Source organism: Gouania willdenowi, chromosome 8 (genome assembly GCF_900634775.1).
Source record: "Gouania willdenowi chromosome 8, fGouWil2.1, whole genome shotgun sequence".
In the NCBI taxonomy this organism is placed as follows: Eukaryota; Metazoa; Chordata; class Actinopteri; order Blenniiformes; family Gobiesocidae; genus Gouania; species Gouania willdenowi.
Window position 1 is genome coordinate 21,227,556 of NC_041051.1, and position 22,432 is coordinate 21,249,987.

A 22,432-nucleotide genomic window follows, 5' to 3' on the forward strand; every position below is an offset into this window, starting at 1 on the left:
GATTAAATGTCACAACACATGGACTCAAAATCAGTGGTGTCCAACATACCGCTCGCAGTCCAAACGTGGCCCACCAGAAGGTCTTTTCTGTGACCCAGTACGGTCACCATTACAGTGCTGTTAATGTCTTCGTTTGAAATATTATAAGCCTTTTTTGATAGAGTGTAAAACATATTCCAAAATGCCTTTTACGTTTCAAATTTTGTCCCAAAGAGTTAATATAAGGCTTTAAAATCAGTTAAGTTAATCCTGCTTGAAAAATACTTGGCATTTCAGTTCCATTTTTGGAAAGTTACCAAATTATGTTTTATTTTACTGTTATTTGAAGGGAATTTATTTATAGAGAAAAACAATTAATGCTGAACTCTGACAATAGGTAACACAATGTAATAACTAAATGTTTCTGTATTCATTACTGATTAATAGGGGTGTGTATTGCCTGGCATCTGGCGATACGATTCGTATCACGATACAATACGATATCCCGATATTAAAGTACATTGTTGTGATTTTTTTTTTTATATATATATATGACTTAAGAAACAACTAATTTGTAAATGTGTACACCTTCATGAGAACATTATGTATGAAATATATTTTATTGGCATATTTTACACTCAAAACATTGGCTTTAACATGCCATGTGCCAACAACTTCAAATAAAATATAACATACAATGTCCCTGTGGCTTTTAAACCAACTTTGACTTTAGTGCAACATGACTTTAGTGTAACTTAACTGAGGAATTTGTCTAGAACAACAAATAAATGCAGAAAGTTAGTACTTTCTTTTTAGATTTTATTGAAGAAACACAAGCAGGTCAACATGTGCAGGTTTCAGTGCACTTCTTTGTTACAATGTCTACTGCAGGAGAAAAGACTTTCCTGGTTAAATAAAGGTAAAAATAAATACATCGAGTGATAAATTATCGATAAAGTCGTCTGAAGTGTCTTATTTTTATATTTACTTTTTCTTTAAACTATTTTCTGAATCAAAACTGGAAATACACACTTGTGTTTCTAATGAGCTCTTTTTCTGCTTTTAAAGAAAAGGTAGTTTATGAAGAGAAAAGTCCCACCTAAACACACATTTGTAAACTTCATTCATAATTTATGATATAGTATGATATGATATCACAAACATGTATTTACATTGTGGGGGGGGAAACATTTTCAGGAAAATGCCATCGTTTTAGATTAACTGCTCATTTTGCTTTCATAAAGGTAGTTTTCAATATATATATATATATATATATATATATATATATATATATATATATAGCAGCACTACCAGGAATAAGTTTGACACAGAGATAATGGTTTATTAATTGATATTAGAATTTAAATAATCAGCAAACCATATGCGAATCAGAAAAGTTTTATTCTCCAAGTGCAGTTTAAAAACAATACAAGGAAATGAACTTGGTGGTTTTTAATGGATGGTTTACATGGGAGATTTAATTCCTCTTTATTTCAGAATAAAAGTTAAATCCTTTGTAAACTGACCTTGTAAACACTTAATTCCTAATGCAAATTCAAATTCTGAATTAAACACACACATATGCACTCACACACACGCACGCACACACACACACACACACTTTTATATACGTCAACTTATTGTACATTTAATTTGTGCTTGTAATGCTAATGCTAAATTACATATACAATAACTGGTGATCACCGGAAGAAGAGTCTGCTTTGCATACAAGTTTTTTTATTTTTTTATTGTAAATGTTTGATGTAGTTATTGGTTTTACTGCATATAATAGTTCTTAATTTCTTCAAAAATCTTGCTGATGTTCTTTGTGGTCTCGTGGGTCAAATAAGAAAAAATAAAATATGTTTTATTAATAATAATATTTCAAATTAAGCTGTTATCTCGATCTACTGTGTTTTTATTCAGGCGATTCAATGGACAGCCGAAAGGCAACAATAGACCCAAAGAGCCAAGATGGCTGCGCCCGGGTCAGACACCGGGGAGTTTGAAAGCTGGTTAAATGATCGTCTAGACGCTTTAGAGGTGGACCGTGAGGTGTACGGGGCTTACATTTTGGGTATTCTGCAAGAAGAGGAGAGCGACGATGAGAAGGAAGACGCTCTTCGGGGGATTTTATCGGCGTTTCTGGTGAATATGCGGAGCGGCGTGTCTCGCTCTCACAGAAGATGAAGAGCCTCATGTGTCGCTGTCTGTCGGAACGAACCAAGTGTCAGCTGTGAAGCGTCACTATCACTGTTCACGTTTTAATCAGTGCTGCACAACTTTATGAAGTCAACATACAACAAGATTATCTGACACCTTTAGCCAAACTTGTGCAAAGTGCTGTATTTTTATGTTCTTTTGCTTGTTCAATGCTGACACCCGGCATGCAATGTTTTGGTCTCCTAATGAATAGATATTATATTGTTGTACAAATAATGCCGTAATGTTTTAGGCACGTTGCTAGTTTAAAAAATGCTAAGAAAAGTTACAGAAGTATCTTTATATGAAATATTTAGCCACCGAGCCACGCATTCATTTTATGGTTAGTAGAGTTGGTACAGTCCATCATAATAATAGATCAAACCCATCAGCTGTATTATGCAGCCGTTTTTTCATTTTCAGAATTTATATATATATATATATATATATATATATATATATATATTTATTTTATTTTTTTAATACTATCTTATTAATTTTCTTGTTAAAAGCCAGTTTTTTTTTTTTTACTCTGTTTTCTTATGTAAATTATTACGAATTGTGTTGATGATTTATTTAAATTAAAATGTTAAATTGTTTAAATTCTGCTGCAAGAACATAGCGTATGTTTAGTTTTAATTTTAAAAATGATTCAAATATTAAATAATGCCATGCTCTTAAAAATGTGATGTTCTAAACAGCTTAGAGACAACAGGCTACGTGTGTATTGTCAGTCGAGTGAAATTTTTACTCAAGAAATTGGCTTTTTTATTTTATTTTTACAGATTTTTTTTTTTTTATTTGTTTATTGATTTGCATCTATTTTTAATCGTTAAAATAAATAAAGATGTTGTAGTTTGACAGATTTATGGCAGCTTTGCAAAGAAGATTGAGCAAATATTGTCAAGTGTTTTGCTACCTATGTTCTAAACCAGAGATAGGCAACTTTTATTACAACAAAGGTATTTTTCTGTTTTGGTTGGGTTTGTATTATTTTCTAGTCATGTTTGTCTTTTTTTTTTTTTTTATAGTTTTATCTTATTCTTTTGGTTGTTTTGTGTTTTGGGGTCTTTTTTTTTTGTGTGTGTTTTTGAAGTAATTGTGTATTTTAGTTGTCATTTTTGGTGTTTTTTTAAGTCATTTTCTGTTTATTTGGGGGGCCGTGCAAAATTAGACCGAGGACGACATGTGGCCCTCGGGCCACCAGTTGCCCATGTCTATTGTAAACAGATATATTAGATTTAATTTGTACACATTTTAACAGGAGTTTGTAGACTTAATCAAACTTATGATTCATGCACTAAGTACTAACTATTAGCTGTGTTTTCTTTACAGGATGAAGACACAATGGAGGATTTCTGTAAAAAGATCATCAACCAGTGGACGGACCATTGCAGCAAATCTGCAGTCAAAAGCAATGCAGATGATGGTATTTCGATTGACATCCTTTTATTTTGAAGCTTCTTATAACAAATTGTTAGTCGTTGTCAGCAGGTGATGCTAATTTTGTCACATATGATGCACCTGTGAACTAAAGTAAGCAACTTAAGGATCAGCCATAACATTATGAACATGAAAGGTTAAATAAAGATAAATGAGTGTCTATATTTAATTTTTTTGTATTTTTTGCATGTGTTATTAGGAAGGCATTATTAAGCTTGTATGGTAGTTGAAATCTTGGTTTTTTTTTTTTCCTCTTTTCTGTTTTCCAGCTGAGGTGCAGGCCATTGCCAGTTTGATCGAGAAACAAGCTCAGATTGTGGTGAAACAGAAGGGCGTGTCTGAGGAGTCCAAAAAAAGGAAAGAGGCCCTTCTTGCTCAGTACGCAAACATAACGGACGACGAACAATATCCTTGATATTTTTTCCTAAATAGATTGTTTTTACCTGTTGAGGTATAATATTCACAGAAGGAAGTGAGTTAACAAAATACAGGCCAAACCTTTTAAAGCTATGCCTCATTTCTTTCTGCAAGGAAGTTTAAATAATTGTTTAAAAAGGAACTTTTTACAGGTTTTATCTATAAGAAATATTTAGGTTATTCTCTATTTTAAATGTAATGAAATCTGTTTACTTTATCATGCGTATCAAGGCATATAGTGGCTTTTAAACTTGTGGGTTAGGGTTAGTACAGTTGTAATTCACAGGTTTTTCCTTGACTAACGTACTGAAGATGAAGAAGAGGAGCCAATGAGTGCGGCCGCCATCCCTGGAAATGAGAAATGTATCCTTTTAACGCCTTCATCAGCCACAGCTGTTCTCTTTTACACATTTATTTTAACATCTAAAATACAAATGCATAACGTCATTTTCAAAAATTCACCAAGTTTTAGTGCATAGTTAAATATTATTCCCATTCTCCTATTTTGGGTAATAATGAGTTTAATTCAGATCACTGCAGAGAAATGAAACAAACATATACTGTATGTTCCACCTGTTTCTGATTGGCTTTATTTTAATGTATGTTAGAAGCAACATTGTTATTCTCACTAACATGGCACTTGAATAGCTGAGTGGAATCCCAGCAAGACCAGTACGACTATTTAACACCATTTTCTGCACTGCATTGAAATCTAAACAAAGATGGGACAGAAATGAGTGTTTTTTGTCAATTTCAACAGTGGCTGGTAGATTCCAAAGGCTTTACATTCCCTAGAACTTTAAAAAATAAAACTCTTTAAAAATGTTAGTAACATAATACAACATTTACAGAAGCATAAATTGGTTGATTATCTTTAGGTTACTTCCTTAAGTATTAATATTTTTATTCCTCACACGAAGCTGTAAATTCACTAACAAGCATCTAAAAAGTTTGGTAATCCGGTGACCATCATAATCATTTATATTATTTTTAACAGTGTTGGCCCAAAGTGTTCTACATCTTTCTCTCTAACGTTGGCATTTGGATGGATAAGCAGCAACTACCGTTAGTCTGCATCTAGCAATGCAGTCCAAAGGGTCACCAGTTAAAAATACTCACCAGTTGAACAACAGCGGTGAGATTCATGGTTTTTCTCATTGTAAACCAACCAATCTCCAGTTTTTTTCTCTGCTTTTATTTAATGTGTCATTTATGAAATAGGTTAAAGAAAAATGTATGTTAACCCGTGACATCCTTAAGTCTAATCATGTCTGGTCACAAATGTTAGAATTTCATTATTTGTTATATTTCTTTTAATTTAGGGGCCAAATACGGACCAGTTTGACCTTAAGTAGGCCACAGATTTTTTGTGGGAAAAAGAGCAAATTCAACATTAATGTGCCCTGGTTTGCACTTCCATGTATAAATGATCGAGTATGTGAGTATATCAGTCCTTGTAGGAACGTCACTTAAATTTCCCTCATTCTGCAAATTTAGGTACATTTTGTGGAATAATTTGAGGAAAATGTGCCAGATTTTGGAAAAATTGTGAGTTCTGCCATCATGTGATATACGAGCTCTGCAAATATTGTGGATTTTAATTGAATTTTTTGTTGGACTTAAGATATCTACAACTTAATTAGTTGGTAATTTACAAAATGTTTCATGTTTTTTCTATCATTTTTACTTTCGTGAGCAGGCCGAATTTGATGCTCTAAAGGACCAGATTTGGCCCCCGGGCCTTGAGTTTGACATGTCTTATGCCATGTAAAATAGCTTTGAGTACTTATTTTTTTTAATTGCACCACATTTACATAAGTACACATGAACATTTATCTGATAAGGCCCACATGTCTGCGTTATCTAGGTTTCATGTGCAAAGATCACACGTTGTAGGTATTCCATGTGTTATTGGACTTTGTTTAGCTTTTCTTACCAGAATGTTCCAGCCCTGTTCAAGAACACCAACGTTGACGAGGTGCTGAACAGACAAAAGCAAAAGCGGGAGCAGGCTCGTGAGGACGCACAGAAGAAGAAAGAAAGTGACAAAATGCAGCGCGAGAAGGACAAATTAGCCAAACAGGACAGGAAGGAGAAGGAAAAGAAACGCACACAAAAAGGGGAACGCAGAAGATAGAACCATGGGAAAGGACACATGGTGGTGTGGAAGAAAAATACAATCATCCGACCTGGCCTTTTTTGTTTGTTTTGATTTTTTTGCTGAGATATCAACAATGTCACGATATGAACACATAACAGAGCTTTTGTGTTGAGTTTGTTTGTATAACATGAGATAAACCAGTCTGCTCCTCTTTTTTTATGGAGGGTTTCAGAAATGAAAAACAAATAATGACTGCAATAAGCTGATATTTACCAACAATATGTAAGTCTGCTATGATATTATGGTTTAGCTTAGGGGTGTCCCAATACAACTTTCACTTCCGATACGATACCGATACTTAATCCTTGAGTATTGGCTGATAACACAAATCATACATACTTTTATTGCTTATTTTGTTGTGTGGAATGTTAGAAAGGGCTTGATCAAGTGATATTACTCAGAGCAATAGTATAAGCAACAGTAGGTATGAGGAAAAACTCATTCATTATTATTATCCAATAGGTTGCATTATTTTTAACCTCAAACATAAGATTATTCTTATTTTGAACAAAATGATTAAGAGAATTATACCCTAAAATATGAACCCATTAAAAACAGATTATGCATCGGAAAGGATCAAAGGTCGATATAATCCGATACTAGGTTGATGTTTTTATGCTTTTTAGAAGTGATTGGGACACCCATAACATTTTAAACCACATACTGTATCTGAAACACAAATTGGATCCTTTTCAGAGTATCGTTTAATCCAATTTACATGGATATTCTCCGTGCCAATGATTTCAAATGCCTTTCATTTTTTTTCAATCACGGTAAAAGTCACTGTTATGTTTGACAGAACGCTAAATGATATCTAGAAACAAACGTACAATCTTGTGTGTGCTGTTAAAGAGGTTTAAATAAAACAGTTTTAAGCAATTCAAGTTGCTTTATTTATTTAATAACATTTTATCCATTCACAAAACAAGTGATATGGAATAGCAACATGAGAAAGAAAACAGTAGAAGTTAAGTTCAATGAACATGAGAACAGTTTTACTGCTATTGACAGAAACATGCTTTGGTCACTGGCTGATAAAAAAAAAAACAGGATATTGAACTTCTAAAAGATGTCTTTGCTTTACAGGCTGGATAAAAATCAGGTAACACGTTTTATGTTTAGAGTTAACAGCTTAAGTATCGAGCTATCCTATTCTTTGTTGAACATTTTCAGAACACATGTTTTTGGATGCTCATGAAGCACATTAATATCACATTTGACTCAAAAAATTTGTACTTAATAGGAATTTAAATACTGTTGGGACATAAACTTTGCCATGTAGGGTTTAAAAAAATCTGATTTCAGAATGCTGTGGTTTAAGAAGAAAATTTTAAATACTACAATTGAATAGAAATGTTTACGAAAACATATCTAGACTTAAATTTCAAATGACTGCTTGTATGGTTTGGTAGATTGTAATTTAATCTAATAAATAGGTAAAACACAGTGAAATTCTTCCATAAATAGTGTCTTTAAATACAACCGTGATGTAACAACTAACAAGATCAGAGTTGGTTTGGAACTGATGCTAATTATATGAATTTAAGTTGATATGAAGCAGAACAATATTTCATCTCGGGCAGACCGCTTGAGGTCACCATTTAACTTTGAATTAATCGTCATGTATTCAGCAGTGATCACTGATTTTGCAGGTGAGTCATAGAATAAGTGTTTCTTTTGCACCATTGGCATTGGGGTATTTATCTAAGTAACACATTTAACTCTTACTGGCTTTGAAGAATTCAAAATTGTCACATTGACGTGGTGAGCTGGGCATCTCTGCGTACTTGCCCATATTTTTAACATGGTTGTCCTGAGCGTTGACAGGTTTTGGCATAATCATCTGAAGGGCAGAGTGCAGAGCTGTACGTAGCTTCCTGGTGGCTACGAGCAGTTCCTTCAATGCAATATTCACCAACGTAGCATCTGTGAAAACATGAGGCAGATTCATACTGACAGAGTACCACAGAGGTCCACCAGCCTCTTCATCACTGACACGCTGGTTACCTTTGTTTGGTGGGAGGTAGGACAGAAGCTGTTGTCTTCCTATGTTTAAAACGTCCTCCTGGCATCTTGACTGCAGGACGGAAATAGCCAACTTATGTCGAACCAACGCTGTGTGGATGCCAATGAGTAACGATGTGTTGTATTCACGCTCCATTGTATTCAGAAGGCTTGACACCTGCAATTCATCAACATTTACAAGCCCATTAGTAATAGGAGATTCTTGGTACGTTGGCTACTGCTTTCTATGAAAACTATTTTTGAGTGCAATAAGGGAGATTAACAAACAACATTCATGTGCCTATTTAACATGAATTCAGTCAGAAGTGAAGCATGAACTGAATGGGTAATAATAATAATGCATTGGATTTTATATAGCGCTTTATCATAGACACTCAAAGCGCTTTACAGAATGAATGCATTATTCTTTCACTCCACACTTAGTGGTGTTAAGCTACTATCGGAAGCGAGGCCACCATAGTACACCATCGGCCCCTCCCACCACCAACAACACTCACTCACTACATTCATACTAGGCAATGTGGGTGAAGTGCCTTGCCCAAGGACACAATGACAGATACCACTACGGCGACTGCCAGCCCACTGTGGCACCTGGAATTCTCAGAGGTCTCCCATCCAACCACGCCCAGACCTGCTTAGCTTCAGACATCTGATGGGATCGGACAATGGCAGGCTGATAAATGTTGAACTACATTAGACGAAAATTTTCAATGATTTTCTCATGGCAAGTCCTTAATTTTGGGTGAAAAATGCACCACAAAGATCTACCCACCACGTATTATCAGTTGAAGGATCTCCAAGTGTAAAAGTGCTACAGTTACATTAAGTGTTTCATAACGGTCCCATAACCCGAAGTGAAAGTAATGGATTACAAGTACTCACGTTACTGTAATTGAGTTGCTTTTATGGGTAGTTGCACTTTTTTGAGAACATTTCTAAATCAGTAATTTAACTTACACTTAAGTACGTTTTAAAAGAAGTAAAGTAATTCATTAAATTTCTACACCCAACCATGAGTAAATTCTTCTCTTTTGTTTTTAAATGATTAATGGACATTGGCCACGGTTACATGATGTTTTTTAATTTGGAATTAGTTATTCTGAATTAAACAAGGTCAGGTTAAAGAGGAATTAACTTATATTCTGCTTTAAAGAGGAATTAAAGCTCCCATGTAAACGTGGCCATTGTAAAACTACAAAAAATGAAATGACCAGACAAAAATCAAATGCATCACATCATATCCGACCAATCGGATTAAACTTAATGCACCGCACCAAAACAGCACTGAATGAAGGCTATTTTCTAAGTTTTAGAGTTCATGAATTTAGTTATACTTAGAGCCTGATTTTTTTTTTTTTACTTTGAATTTAATTCATTGGTGTGACATTTTGACTAACCTTTTATTTTATAAAGATGCCTTTGTGGAAAATAAATAATAATACGTTTCAGATTTGATTGAGTAGGATATATCAGTATTTTTTACACCTCTGAACGTAACATAAGTTTCAGAATGTCTCTAAATTCAACTTCATTAAACAAAGTGCTATGGAAACATTTAACCAGGAGATGGTGGTAAAGAGACAAGAATGCGTTGGTCCCACCTTGGCTTGTTCTCTTTTCTGATTCACAAGCAGCTGCTTCACTGTCTTGTGATTTTGTGGATGTTTTGGTCGATCAGAGATGGTCACAACTGCAACCTTTTTTCCACAAACTGTTTTCATGATGAACGCTTCTGTCTGAAAGCAAACGAACAAAAACTACTTAGGGAAACCACAACTTGTTCCAAAAAGTACAAGAAAATACGATTTTTACATTGTATTCAATCTAAAGGAATATTTAAAACGTGTTTATTACTTATTTAGACTAAAATCAGTCTAAGTTGTTAAAGCACATTGGATCCCAGGCCCCCACTCATCAAAAGTCATATGTTAATAAATAGCTTACCCTCTTTCGCTCTTTCTCCAACCACCTTCCTTGTTCGAAGCACTCCTCCAGGTAGTTTAGAAACTGGTTTACTGGTTCACCTTGGGTCATCTGCACAAGGCTTGGGATGGCTGTGTTTAAACTAGGACACAAGCCCTCACTTCCACAGGCTCCCAAGTCACTGGCACGGCGGTTGAAAGAAGCAGTTTCACTGGCCGATACATTTCCAGCATTTAGGCTACTGACACTACTAGCAATAGGTAGTGATGACCAAGAGCTAAGGTTTGCGTTGTAATGCATGCTGGAGTGCCTTCTTCGGTCATTTGCAGGAACAAGAGGAATGAGTTGCTGTGTATTCCCTGCACCAATCATGGTGCTTCTTCCATCAAATCTCTGAGACTGCATGACTGGGTATGAGATTTTGGAAATGGGCTGTTTATCAGCAGCTCTTATTTGACCATTGGTTTGTGGCCTTCTTGAAAGGTCTTCACCTGGAAAGGCAGACAGATCAAGTCTTTGTTTTTGCTTTTGCACCTGTGACTTGTTGTTCTGGGACTGGCTTTGTTGGATGTGACTCTTTAGATACTGGTTCATGTTAACACCACCAACTTTTTCTTGATGCGTTGCTGTATTTCGAGACCTAAGATCAGGTGCATCTTGAAAGTCATTCTGTTTATAGGCCGGTTTCATCACTTCAGCATTGTGATCCTTAGACACTCGACCAAATTCTCCCACAGGTTGATTTGGATAAGGCATGCCAGGAGTACTTTGTGGCAACATTGCAGAATTTATGATTTTCCAGGGTTCAGCAATGCTCTCCTCATTTTGTAAAGCAGCTGTTGGCATCTGCATGCTTGGATGTTCTGCAAGACGTCCAGTGTTATGATCAGAAGTCATCAGTGAGTGAAGACTACTGACAAATTGGTCGAAGTCGTTTGGAAAATTCTGCTCGTCACAAATGGACTTCCTGTTGTTCAGCGCATAATGAGCATCAGAGAACAAATCAGAGCATAAGTTACTTAACTCAGTTTGAGGTTTAAAGATGTCACTTGTGTCAGCGAAGTAAACGTTGCCTTTGGTAGATGGGCTTTGCTGTATCTGAGACTGATAGGAGTTTCCTGTGTTGGGCAAAGGCAGACCAGGTGGCAGTTTAGGAGAACCAAAGAAGTGGCTGTTTCCTTTGGGCAGATTAAAAGACCAATGTTGATTGGTAGCAAAGCCATTGGAAAGCTGACTCAAGTTTTCAACATCTTTGCCAAGTGGCTGTAGCTGGGTTTTACCAAGGGGCTTGTAGACAGTGTAATTCTGTGAAAGAGGAGGAATGTGCTGTGGTTTGGCCCCAGACTCAAAGTTCACAAGATGATCTTCTTTTGTTGTCTTTGGAGCCCAGATGGAATTGCCTGTCGGTAATAACCTAAAAGATACATTTAATTCAATGTCAAAAGTGAAAATAAAACATGAATAAAATGGATGTTTAAGTTTAACCTGAATGTACAAAAATGGATCATTGTTATTACAAAAAAAAAAGCTCAAATTAAGACGCACCCCCCATTGTATCTGATGTCCTTGGGGTTTTCCTCCTCTAAAATATTTGACACCAGACCCTGCAGATCTCTGTCTCTATCCCAATCAGCTGAGTCAATCAATTTCCTGAAGACAAATAAAAACAAATCTTCTTTTCCTAATTGGACCACAACTTTTATTTTTCTTAGGAAAACTTACACATCTATTAGTAAAGACATATTTACAGTGGCTTGTGTCCAGAACACAGTAATGAAAATACCTGGGCGTATCATTGTTCCACAGTCCAAATGGTTTGGTGTAATGATCCTGCTGTCGCACACTGGAGATGGAACTAACAGACGATCCGAAAACGCAGCTGCTTCCACTGTCCATTTTACTCTCTGCCTGAAATTGTAGTAGTAAGAGATTTTACAGACATGTATGCCATTATTTTATTGAGATTTTTTCATGTGGGTGTAAAAGGTACGGAATATCATTTAGATTATGAATAGCAAAAATGTTAATTCCTATGACTACGCACATTTTTAATATAAACGTAAAATCAGACAACTACAGCTACACAGTAAGTTTGTCCCCAGTTAAAATGGCAATGAGATATAAAGATTAATCCAGACAATCTACGCCACAACAAGTTTTTATGATTTATTTCTATTTTTTTATATTCCTATTGAGTCAAAAGCATCACACCCAAGTTAAAGTCAAATAAAAGCATGATTATTTTTCCCAACTGCTTTCTTTCTCTTTTTTCCTAACCAAAAAATATCGTATCGTATCATTACTGTGAGCCCATTATCGTCTATTGTATCGTTGACTACCTAAAGCAGCCTGTTGGTTTACAGCAGGTGTGTCAAACTCAAGACCCCTCCCATTTGTTTGAAACAGAAAAAGTACTGATTCATTCATTCATACTATTTGGTCCAATAGTCACTATACTAAAGGAAAATCCAAGGAAAACATTCACCTTAAGTAAATGTCCATATAGTTTAGTTTCAGATCTCTCCATTTACCTGAAACTATAAAACCTTAGAAAATTCAAAGGGATTTACAGCATATACAGTAGAGTTGTTTACATGTGGCAAAATTCAAAAAAGGAAGTGTCTCCTAGTACGTAATTCATTCATTCATTTCTTTACTCCTTTCATGAAAATGCATAGTTTTACAAGCCACATAGTGTATGGTTGTTTTATACATTTCCATGATCAGAAAGGAGCAGATGGTAGAATAATATTCTTATTATTATTTATCTGCCCCCTTTTTTTAACAAAGACAATATTACGTATCCATATACCGGCATTCTATCCGTACAAAAGATGACGTTACAGGAAGTCCATTTCGTGCGGTTAGGGTTAATTAGTCCGTAACGTAGTTGACATATTAATACAAACAGAAGTACAAGTGCGTAGCGTCTCATTGGCCAGTTTAGGTTAAGTGATGCACCTATCACATTACCTAAACTGGCCAACAAGGGGAGTTGCGCACGGATAGAATGCCAGTATATGGATACGTGTTACGTATTGATAGCCACTGCCTTCAAAAAAGAGCACAATCATACTAAAGTAGTATTTATTATTTTTATGTTGGGATTATGCAGGTCTGGCCAACTTGTGATCAGTCTGGGCTGTATGTAGCATCTGAAATAAAATGAGTTTGACATTCCTGCATTACACGGTCTGCTGATGCCTATGGGTCAGTGACGTGACACCTAAATATTCTGTCCAACTGCATTTGTTTTAGTTAAAAAATGGTTTAAATGCATAAAAATATACCAAATATGTATTAACTTAGTATTTATGTGCAAACTATTTTTAAATGTCACTTACTAAAAATAACTTCTGTAATTTATTCTGTTATTCAAAGTGTCAAAATATCATGTGGTGTGACTGTCTGGCCATGACTGCTGTTTTGATATAGAAAATTATTTTAAAATACTCTAAATCTATTAAAATTTATTTTTTGCCCTATTTATAGTCCTGTATAAGATTTTAAATTGTTTCTATGTTTATTTCCATCGTAATATTCATGCAAACCTTGCCCGATGATGACCATTTTATGAAATATTATACGGTGAAATCCTTATAGTACGTCATTGACCCTAATACCAACTCATATCAGACGCAATTCAATCCCTGAACCGGACACTAGTCCGTCATCAGACTGACATACAACTATTCCCACACTCCCTGTAGGTTATTTAGAGACTCTAAGCCAGTGTTTCTCAAATGGGGGTATGTGTACCCCTTGGTGTACATGATGGCACTACAGGGAGTATTTGAGAGAGAGAGAGAGAGAGAGAGAGAGAGAGCCCCTTGGGGTCACCTGGAATGGAAAATTTAAGTAGATTTTTAAAAAATGTTTTAATTATTATTCTTTTTATTAAACAACACATGATCTTTAACAACTGTATTTTTATACTTTCACTTATGAAATATGATAATACATCAATTTTATATTGTGCTTTTTTGGACACTCAAAGTCATTTTACAGAATGAAGTTCAGCTAAAATGCAGTAACAAAATAATAATAATAATAATAATAATAATAATAATAATAATAATAATAAATAAATAAATAAATAAGACTAATTCTAGAAAAAAATATCTTTGGGGTCGCCAGATATTTTTGATATCAAAACGGGTCACCATCTAAAAAAGGTTGGGAACCATTGCACTAAATACTGTTTCTTTCCACTTATTTACAAAATGAGATTCTTTAAAATGTGTGTTATCACTCGTTCATTCCATCATTATGCTCTATGTTTGTTTTAAAACAGTTTTCTAAACAAATTGTGGTAGTCGGACAAACGGGGTACTTGGATTCAGAAATTAGATAAAGGGGGTAATTGAGCTAAAAAAAAAAAGATGTAGGAACCACTGCTCTAAGCTACTTCATATTTGTGTTTTTTCAGGAACTCCAGTTAATTCCACACAAGGAGGATCAAACCCAGCACTGTGCTGCTGTGAAGCCGAGGTGCTGCTATCACAGTGGTGTTAATATTAGGTTATTAGGTCTCCTACCTGTCGCTGATGAGCGTGGATCAATTAATTTGCAGCTGTGCTTTCACTCCCAACGTCCGCCATCACAATGACCCAGTCACACTCCTCACTAATCCATCCTGGTGTCACGGACTGAGTTTACCTTGTGCTGAGATCGATTATGAGCATATATGCGCATGCGCACTACCGGAAAATTATTTTGCTTTAAAAAAAAAATAATAATAATAATAATAAATAAATTAAATTAAATTGTGTTTTTGTTTTCAAAGTGAACGGACACTTTTATGTTTATTGGATTAGGTTAGGGTTGGAGTTAGGATTAAGATTAGGGTTAGGTTCTAATCTCAGTACGGAGGTACAGTAAACTCAGTCCCTGACACCCAGTCTAGCATTTAGCATCGTCACTATTATAATCGAAAATAGAATTGCTCAAATAAATGAAAACACAACTTAATATCCAAACATTACATTGGTTTTTTACTATAACAGCTAGCTGCGGTTTGCATTTTTAGCTAGCCGTTAAAATATTGGGGGCGAATTTAGTCTTTAACTTCTCCACTCTAGTTTGTCTTTTCTGTACATGATGTTTAATAAATCAAGTATAATGTAATATATGTAGGATATTCATGAAAAAAAGGAGCCACTTACCCAGAAAGTATTGATGAAGAAGGCAGATGTTTCAGCTCTTTCCCACGGTCGGCACTTATCTTCAAGGGCTCGTGACCTCACCCCCCATAAAATCACCCAACATCGACCGCGCGTGACCTGAATGCTGATTGGCTGAGCTCAACAAAATCAAAGTTTGTTGTCCAATGAACATCAAGATAAGAGATGTTGGCACATAGCATAGCAACACTGAGAGCCACAGGTGTCCGTCCCAAGACAGAGAGAAAAAATGCTGCTTTTAATCTAAAATCTGGTCCAGTTTCAGTCAAGTTTAAACACAGGATTTGAAAAAATGTTATGTTTTTTAAATGTTTAACAGAAAAGGAAGTCTTTAAATCAGTACTAGTTCCCAAACTTTGCCCAGTCCTGTACCCCTTTAAACCTTTAACCTGAAGCCATGTACCCACTACTCCTGCAAACTTAAATAACATAATAATGTAATGCAGTGTTTTTCAACCTTGGGGTCACATGGAATTCAAACGAGGTCCCCTTAAATGTCTAATAATTTATAATTAAAAAAAATAAATAAAAATACTGATTAAAAATGTATTTTTAATTTTTTTCAATTCTTATTCTTTTTTCAAATTAAAACACCACACACAACACAATCTTAAATAACTGTACTCTATACTTTCACTTTCTTAAATATAAATCTAGTTGAAAAAAAATGCATCTTGACACTTTGTGCACTAATTCTGGCAACAACAAACATTATCAAAAGTTCAATCTAGAAAGAAAAAATAAAAGTCTCTAGAGACGTCAAAAATGTGTTATAGTAAAATGGGGTCACGACCCAAAAAAAGGCTAGTAATCACTGATGTAATGTCACATACAATGTAAAATTTGTCTCTGAATGTATAACAATAACAAAAAAAGAATAATAACAATCTGTAAGGAATGTAAATCGGTAAAGCAATGTAGCACTCATAATTTTTGCGCTTTTTTGATGAGATCGTTTCTCTGTCACCATGGGGAGTCTTAGATCGGCTGTGTAACTTGTGGCAATGCATAGAGACTCCTGACTGCTGGTCGATTGACATTCTAGTTTTCAATTTTTATTTTTTATCTCATGGACCCCCTATGACAATTTGCGTACCCCTGGAGGTACCCATACCCTACTTTGAGAACCTAGAGTCTAAATAAAACTCATTTTTGTGTCCATTTTCTCTTGCATGAGGTAAGCTCAGTGTACTTGCACACCGATTGTTAGAAATTGGGTGGTCAGTTGTAAAAATTACAGAATTTACTCCTCATCTTGTGGGCAGGGGTGGACTGGCCATCGTCCCAGTGGGCCGTCAACTCGAAGTGGGCCGATCTGGTCTGCTGCTTTTTTTGGACGAGCGAGTGGAGGCAGACATGGTAACAGGAGGCAAAAAATTAGCCAAAAGTGGCAAAATTGGTGACTAAAATGGGCCAAAAGTAGTCAAAAATGGCTACAAAAATTGGACAAATAAAGAGGAATTAGGTGGTATGTAATGGCAAAGGGTGGATTGAATGGGCAGAAAGTGGCAAACAATAATGAAAAAGAGCAAAATGTGGAACAAAAAGAGGCAAAATGTAGGGGGGGGGGGGGCAAGTGATAGTTATTGAGCAAAAGTTAGCTTATTTGGATGAAAAGTGGCAATAAAAAAATTAAGACAGGAAAAAAATTGGATAGAAGTGTCAAAAAAAACTTGACAAAATGGACAAATAATATGAAAAAAGGGATATTTATGAGCAAAAAGTAGCCAAAGTCTGAAAAAAGTGTCAAAAGGGGCAAAAATGGGACTAAGGAAGTTGCAAAATGGCCATAGGAAATTGGTAAAAAGGGGTTAAAAAGTTTCTTTCTTGGGGGAATAATAATTAAAGTAAAGACATAAAAGCCACATGTTGAGCTTCACTGACTTAATTACGACTCCAAATGGTGTCACTGGTAATGTAGTGGGCTGGTCTGGACACAAAATACCAGGACTGAATTTTTATCCCTGCCTGTGAGGAAGAGTCCTCAGATCTATCATACCCATGTTATGATCCAGTGGCGGATCTGGAATTTTTCCAAGTAAGGGGACACGTTTCATAGAGGGGCCTTTTGTACAACATGCATGAACACACTTATTGAGTACAAGTATATTTAATCACAAATACATAAACACACACACACACACACAATAATAATATTCAGAATCAGAAATACTTTATTTATCCCTGGGGGAATTTACTTGTGTTACAGAGGCTCGAAAAATATTATAAATTAAAATAATAAACACTAAAGAAAGGAAGAAAGAAAGAGAAAAGAAAACATATTTAAATAAGTAAAAGACTGTTAATAATAAGTAAGTCATAAGTAACTAAATAATAATAATAATAATAATAATAATAATAATAATAATAACAATAATAATAATAATAATAATAATAATAATAATAATAATAATAATAATAATTTTTAAAAATTCATTGTTTTTTAATTCTACACTAAAAACTAGTCAGTGACAATTCTGAATGGTCATATTTGGCTTTATTGATTGAAAGAGATACAAGTTTTAAAGTTTTATGATTTATGACATGTAATAAATCATAGTCAGAACACAAAATTCAACCTTACCTTGGAAATCTTCCAATATGTCCATCTTTTGCACATACAATCGAAACAGACCCTGTGAGGGAACAGATTTGGCCCATTTTGCCCCTGCGGGCTGTATATTTGACACCACTGTCCTAGGCTTGTTTAGCTGCTGGGAACTTCAAGATAAAAGCACATTGCATTTTTATCTTTAATTCTAAAAGTACTCATGTATTATATTCATCATTGACATGATATTTAGCATAATAATTCATGTTGTTTTTATTGTAGAGGGACATATATACTTTCTAGCAGCAGTAGCATAAAGTTGATGTGTTTTATTTTGAAGTCTGGCGCAGCAGTCTAACCTGTTTGCTACATTCATTCCGTCACATCGGTGAGGGTGAGGGAATGAGCTTGTGTGAAACGGCTGAAGTTGGTGTAGTTGTGACTCAGAGGCGTTGGAGAGAGAAAAGAAAGACGTTTTTTATTCACTTTAGAGGCAGATGAACAGTTTTCAGAGCGGATGAGTCACTGATTCTGAGCCAAAGGTTCAGGTTTTAAATGGCAAAGATGACTTTCTTTCTAACTTTGCCCGCTGTGATCCTGCTGCCTGCGCTCGTCTGTGCACAGTACCAAGGAGACAACGGGCTGGTGATCCCGGAGCACGGATTCTGCCAACCCATTTCCATTCCTCTGTGCACGGATATAGCCTACAACCAGACCATCATGCCGAACCTGGTGGGACATTACAACCAGGAGGACGCGGGGCTGGAGGTGCATCAGTTCTACCCGCTGGTGAAGGTACAGTGCTCCCCGGAGCTCAAGTTCTTCCTCTGCTCCATGTACGCGCCCGTGTGCACGGTGCTGGAGAAGGCGATCCCTCCGTGCAGGTCCATCTGTGAGCGCGCAAAGCAGGGCTGCGAGGCTCTCATGAACAAGTTCGGCTTTCAATGGCCGGATCGGTTGCGCTGTGAGAACTTCCCAGTGTTGGGAGACGGACAGATCTGCGTGGGACAGAACGACTCATCGGCCGCCACTGTTCCTCCCATCATCCCCGTCCCTGGAACCCACGATCTGCCCTTAGGACCCACTCTGGACAGGTCCTTTCGCTGCCCACCTGGTCTCATAGTCCCTCCATATTTGAATTATAAGTTTTTAGAGGAGAAGGACTGTGGGGCTCCATGTGAGTCATCAAGGAACGGTGGGAAGATGTTTTTCACTGACAAAGAGATTCATTTCTCTCGAATATGGATCCTGGTCTGGTCTGTACTTTGCTGTGCATCTACATTGTTCACAGTCACCACTTACATGGTGGACATGCAGCGGTTCAGATACCCCGAGAGACCCATCATCTTCCTGTCTGGATGCTACACAATGGTGTCCATAGCCTACATAGCAGGATACTTCCTTGGTGACACTGTGGTGTGCAATGACAGATTCCAGCCTGACGGTTACAGAACTATTGTCCAAGGTACCAAAAAAGAAGGATGCACCATCCTCTTCATGATGCTCTACTTCTTCAGCATGGCCAGCTCCATCTGGTGGGTCATCCTGTCCCTCACCTGGTTCCTGGCTGCAGGTATGAAGTGGGGGCATGAGGCGATTGAAGCAAATTCTCAGTATTTCCACTTGGCCGCCTGGGCCGTTCCAGCCGTGAAGACCATCAGCATCCTGGCCATCGGACAGATCGAAGGTGATGTGCTCAGTGGGGTGTGCTTTGTGAGTCTCAGTAACCTAGATCCTCTGCGTGGTTTCGTGTTGGCCCCTCTCTTCGTTTATCTCTTCATCGGCACCTCATTCCTTCTGGCTGGTTTTGTGTCACTATTCAGAATACGCACCATCATGAAACACGATGGCACCAAAACGGAAAAACTGGAGCGTCTGATGGTGAGGATTGGAGTATTCAGCGTACTTTACACCGTCCCAGCCACCATTGTTATCGCCTGCTTCTTCTACGAGCAGGCCTTTCGCCCACACTGGGAACGCAGCTGGGTCACCCACAACTGCAGATCCCTGGCCATTCCGTGCCCGACTCAGGCAGCTCCACACATGACCCCTGACTTCACCGTCTACATGATCAAGTATCTGATGACACTGATTGTGGGCATCACTTCTGGTTTCTGGATCTGGTCTGGGAAAACGTTGCATTCCTGGCACAAGTTCTACACAAGACTGACAAATGGCAAACACGGGGAGACCACTGTGTAGAATAGAAGGGCCTTCAGACTGTGTGTGTGTGTGTACGTGTATGTGTGCGTGCATGCGTGTTGCTCATGTGATGGGTGAGTAGCTCTAGGTTTTAGAGCATTTCTATGTGCCTCAGCTTTATAATCACACATGCATGCCAAACTGAGGGTTTAGGATTTGACATGAGGACAACCTAGACAAACACAGATTGAACTTTACTGTCTGGACAAACACCAATCATGGCTACGGGCGCCATGTGCTAAAGTACTCTCCTTGCCCTTTTCTGGCTCTTTTCACCAGATCCACCACAAAACTGCAGGGGAGGGGCCGCTCAGCAGCCAAAAACACAGAGAGGGAGGAATCAGGGCAAGGATGAACGCCCTCTCTCCTTCTCTCTCTCTTTCTTTGTGCACATCTTACTTAGAATTAAACTGTAAATATTCAAACATTAAAAGTATATATTTGTATTTAAAAACTGAAATCATTTTTATCTGTTCACTTACTCATGCACTGTAAAAAAAATAAAACAAGCCAAATCTGGGTTTTTTTTTTTTTTTTTTTTTAAACACATTTCTTTTTTGTAGTCGCTGTAATACTATTTAAGAGGTTAAAAACTTTCGATTGTACTTTAATCCTTTTTGAATCACATGTGCTGCATCTCTTATAGAGAATGCATCATCAACCCTTTGAATCAAATGCTTGGTTTTAAATTGGCCGGGTTAACTTGTTGAACGTCACCCGTTTTGTTATCTGCGCTTTGATGTGTTCAGTATGTTTTTTTTTTTATTTCTTTTTTTTTTAATGATTAAATACTTTTGATAACAAGTTTTTCTCTCTCTGCTAATTCAACAGTCATGTTGTTTTGTCAAGGGGTGAAGACGTCACACCTGAACATCTGTTGTCTCAGACTGACGGGCAACAGTAAAAGAGCACATTGGAATTTCTTTAGGAAGTGAGTTTGTAACATAAGACCAAACATTATAGGATACACAGGTACACTGTGATATGAGCACACTGTACTCAACAACTCAATATATTTGATTTACATTATACCAAAGTAAGTGCATCACACCCTCCTGGAATCATTGTTTTGTGTTAAAGATATAGAAAGAAAACTTGAAACATTAGACTACACATATCCAGTATCAAACAAAAATTCCTGTTGTCAAACTAAAAATGGTGAAATTTGAAAATGTACCGACTCATCAGATGCTCTCAAGCGTTACTACTGAGGACTTTTTAAAGGCGAAAATAATTGACCCTGACCCTGTCACGTTAAATACATGTTTACTTCTTTCTGTACTCCTAGAGGAATTTTTTTTTTTTTTTCTAACCAAATAGCTACTTCAGACATGTTTAAACATAAGTCAGAATGTTGTCATTAAATCCAAACAATGAGTGAAAGTTTTCCTTAAAGTAATTCGAAAATTATTTGTTAATTCTGTAATTATACGTCTGTCTTGGTATGATTTTTATGATTTTATCCATGGTCACCAGCGCAGGAATGTGTCTGACTGAAAATCATGATGAAGCACAAAACTATTGTACGTGGGAGTTTTTGGCTTTAGTTATTTAGTTATGCAGAAAAAAGATAATAATGTGGACCCTCAACTTATGAACTTCAGTAACTATTATGTCTAGGACAGTGGTTCCCAATCTATTTTGACCCGTATACCCCCTTTGCATTTTTGTCAAATCATGTGTACTCCCTCTTATTATCATAACTCATAAGTACCCCCTCCTTAATTTCACAATACTTTGTCATTTTTGGAACAGCGAGCTCTCCTAAACCCCTAACTGTCTCTCTAACATTGGTTTCCTAAGGCTATCTACAAATTCAAAACTTTTACAGTATGTGATGACTTTAATAGTAAGTAAATTTAGTCTCCTTTGTAAAATGTAGTTAATTATTGTTTGTTTCCAATTTTTAAAAGTGTGATAAAATGGCCTCTTACAGCATAAAATCATCCTGTTTCAATAAATTACAAGAAAATATAATTTTTTATTGCGCAATACTACTGTTGGCTTGTGTCAAATTTGTCCAAAAAATAGCCTAAAAAGAAATGAGGAACATTTTACAATTATTTTTGAATAAAAACATTTTTTTTAAAATTCTTTCTGAGTACCCCCTACTCCTGTACACATACTGTACCCCTGTTTGAGGACCACTGGTCTAAGATATTGATGCATAGCTGTCAAAATGTGAACAGGCCTTCCCTCAAATATACAGACTAACTTCACCTTCCGGTGCTTAACAAAATAAGATGTTGTCTTTGCTTGTTGTTTGTGGTACAGGGTAAAACCAACAGGAGTCTTGAAAGGAAATAAATGAAAAGCCTACACTCTGGCATAGGTGTGAAAATGTTC

At 36.4% G+C, this 22,432-nt stretch overlaps 3 protein-coding genes across 4 annotated transcripts; 2 read left to right on the forward strand and 1 right to left on the reverse strand.

Moving 5' to 3' along the window:
- Nucleotides 1-1,939: 1,939 nt before the first annotated feature.
- ccdc43 (coiled-coil domain containing 43) lies at nt 1,940-7,081 on the forward strand. The gene is made up of 5 exons (XM_028455378.1): nt 1,940-2,127; nt 3,517-3,610; nt 3,894-4,029; nt 4,349-4,404; nt 5,991-7,081. Exons 1-5 carry the CDS (start codon nt 1,954-1,956, stop codon nt 6,176-6,178), a joined length of 648 nt encoding a protein of 215 aa, XP_028311179.1. The 5' UTR covers nt 1,940-1,953; the 3' UTR covers nt 6,179-7,081.
- Nucleotides 7,082-7,293: 212 nt separating this feature from the next.
- Nucleotides 7,294-15,411, reverse strand: moto (minamoto). 2 transcript variants are annotated; one of them, XM_028455680.1, is made up of 9 exons: nt 15,316-15,411; nt 12,636-12,681; nt 11,934-12,058; nt 11,696-11,800; nt 11,431-11,564; nt 10,172-11,328; nt 9,829-9,963; nt 8,210-8,384; nt 7,294-8,128 (listed from the first exon to the last, which is right to left on the reverse strand). In XM_028455680.1, exons 2-9 carry the CDS (start codon nt 12,675-12,677, stop codon nt 7,920-7,922), a joined length of 2,082 nt encoding a protein of 693 aa, XP_028311481.1. In that variant the 5' UTR covers nt 12,678-12,681; nt 15,316-15,411; the 3' UTR covers nt 7,294-7,919. The 2 variants fall into 2 exon arrangements, with proteins under 2 accessions (XP_028311481.1, XP_028311480.1); XM_028455679.1 differs by having other exon boundaries at nt 10,172-11,564.
- A 2,871-nt stretch (nt 15,412-18,282) lies between these two features.
- Nucleotides 18,283-20,540, forward strand: fzd2 (frizzled class receptor 2). The gene has a single exon (XM_028455681.1). It carries the CDS (start codon nt 18,440-18,442, stop codon nt 20,084-20,086), a length of 1,647 nt encoding a protein of 548 aa, XP_028311482.1. The 5' UTR covers nt 18,283-18,439; the 3' UTR covers nt 20,087-20,540.
- The last annotated feature ends 1,892 nt before the right edge of the window (nt 20,541-22,432 follow it).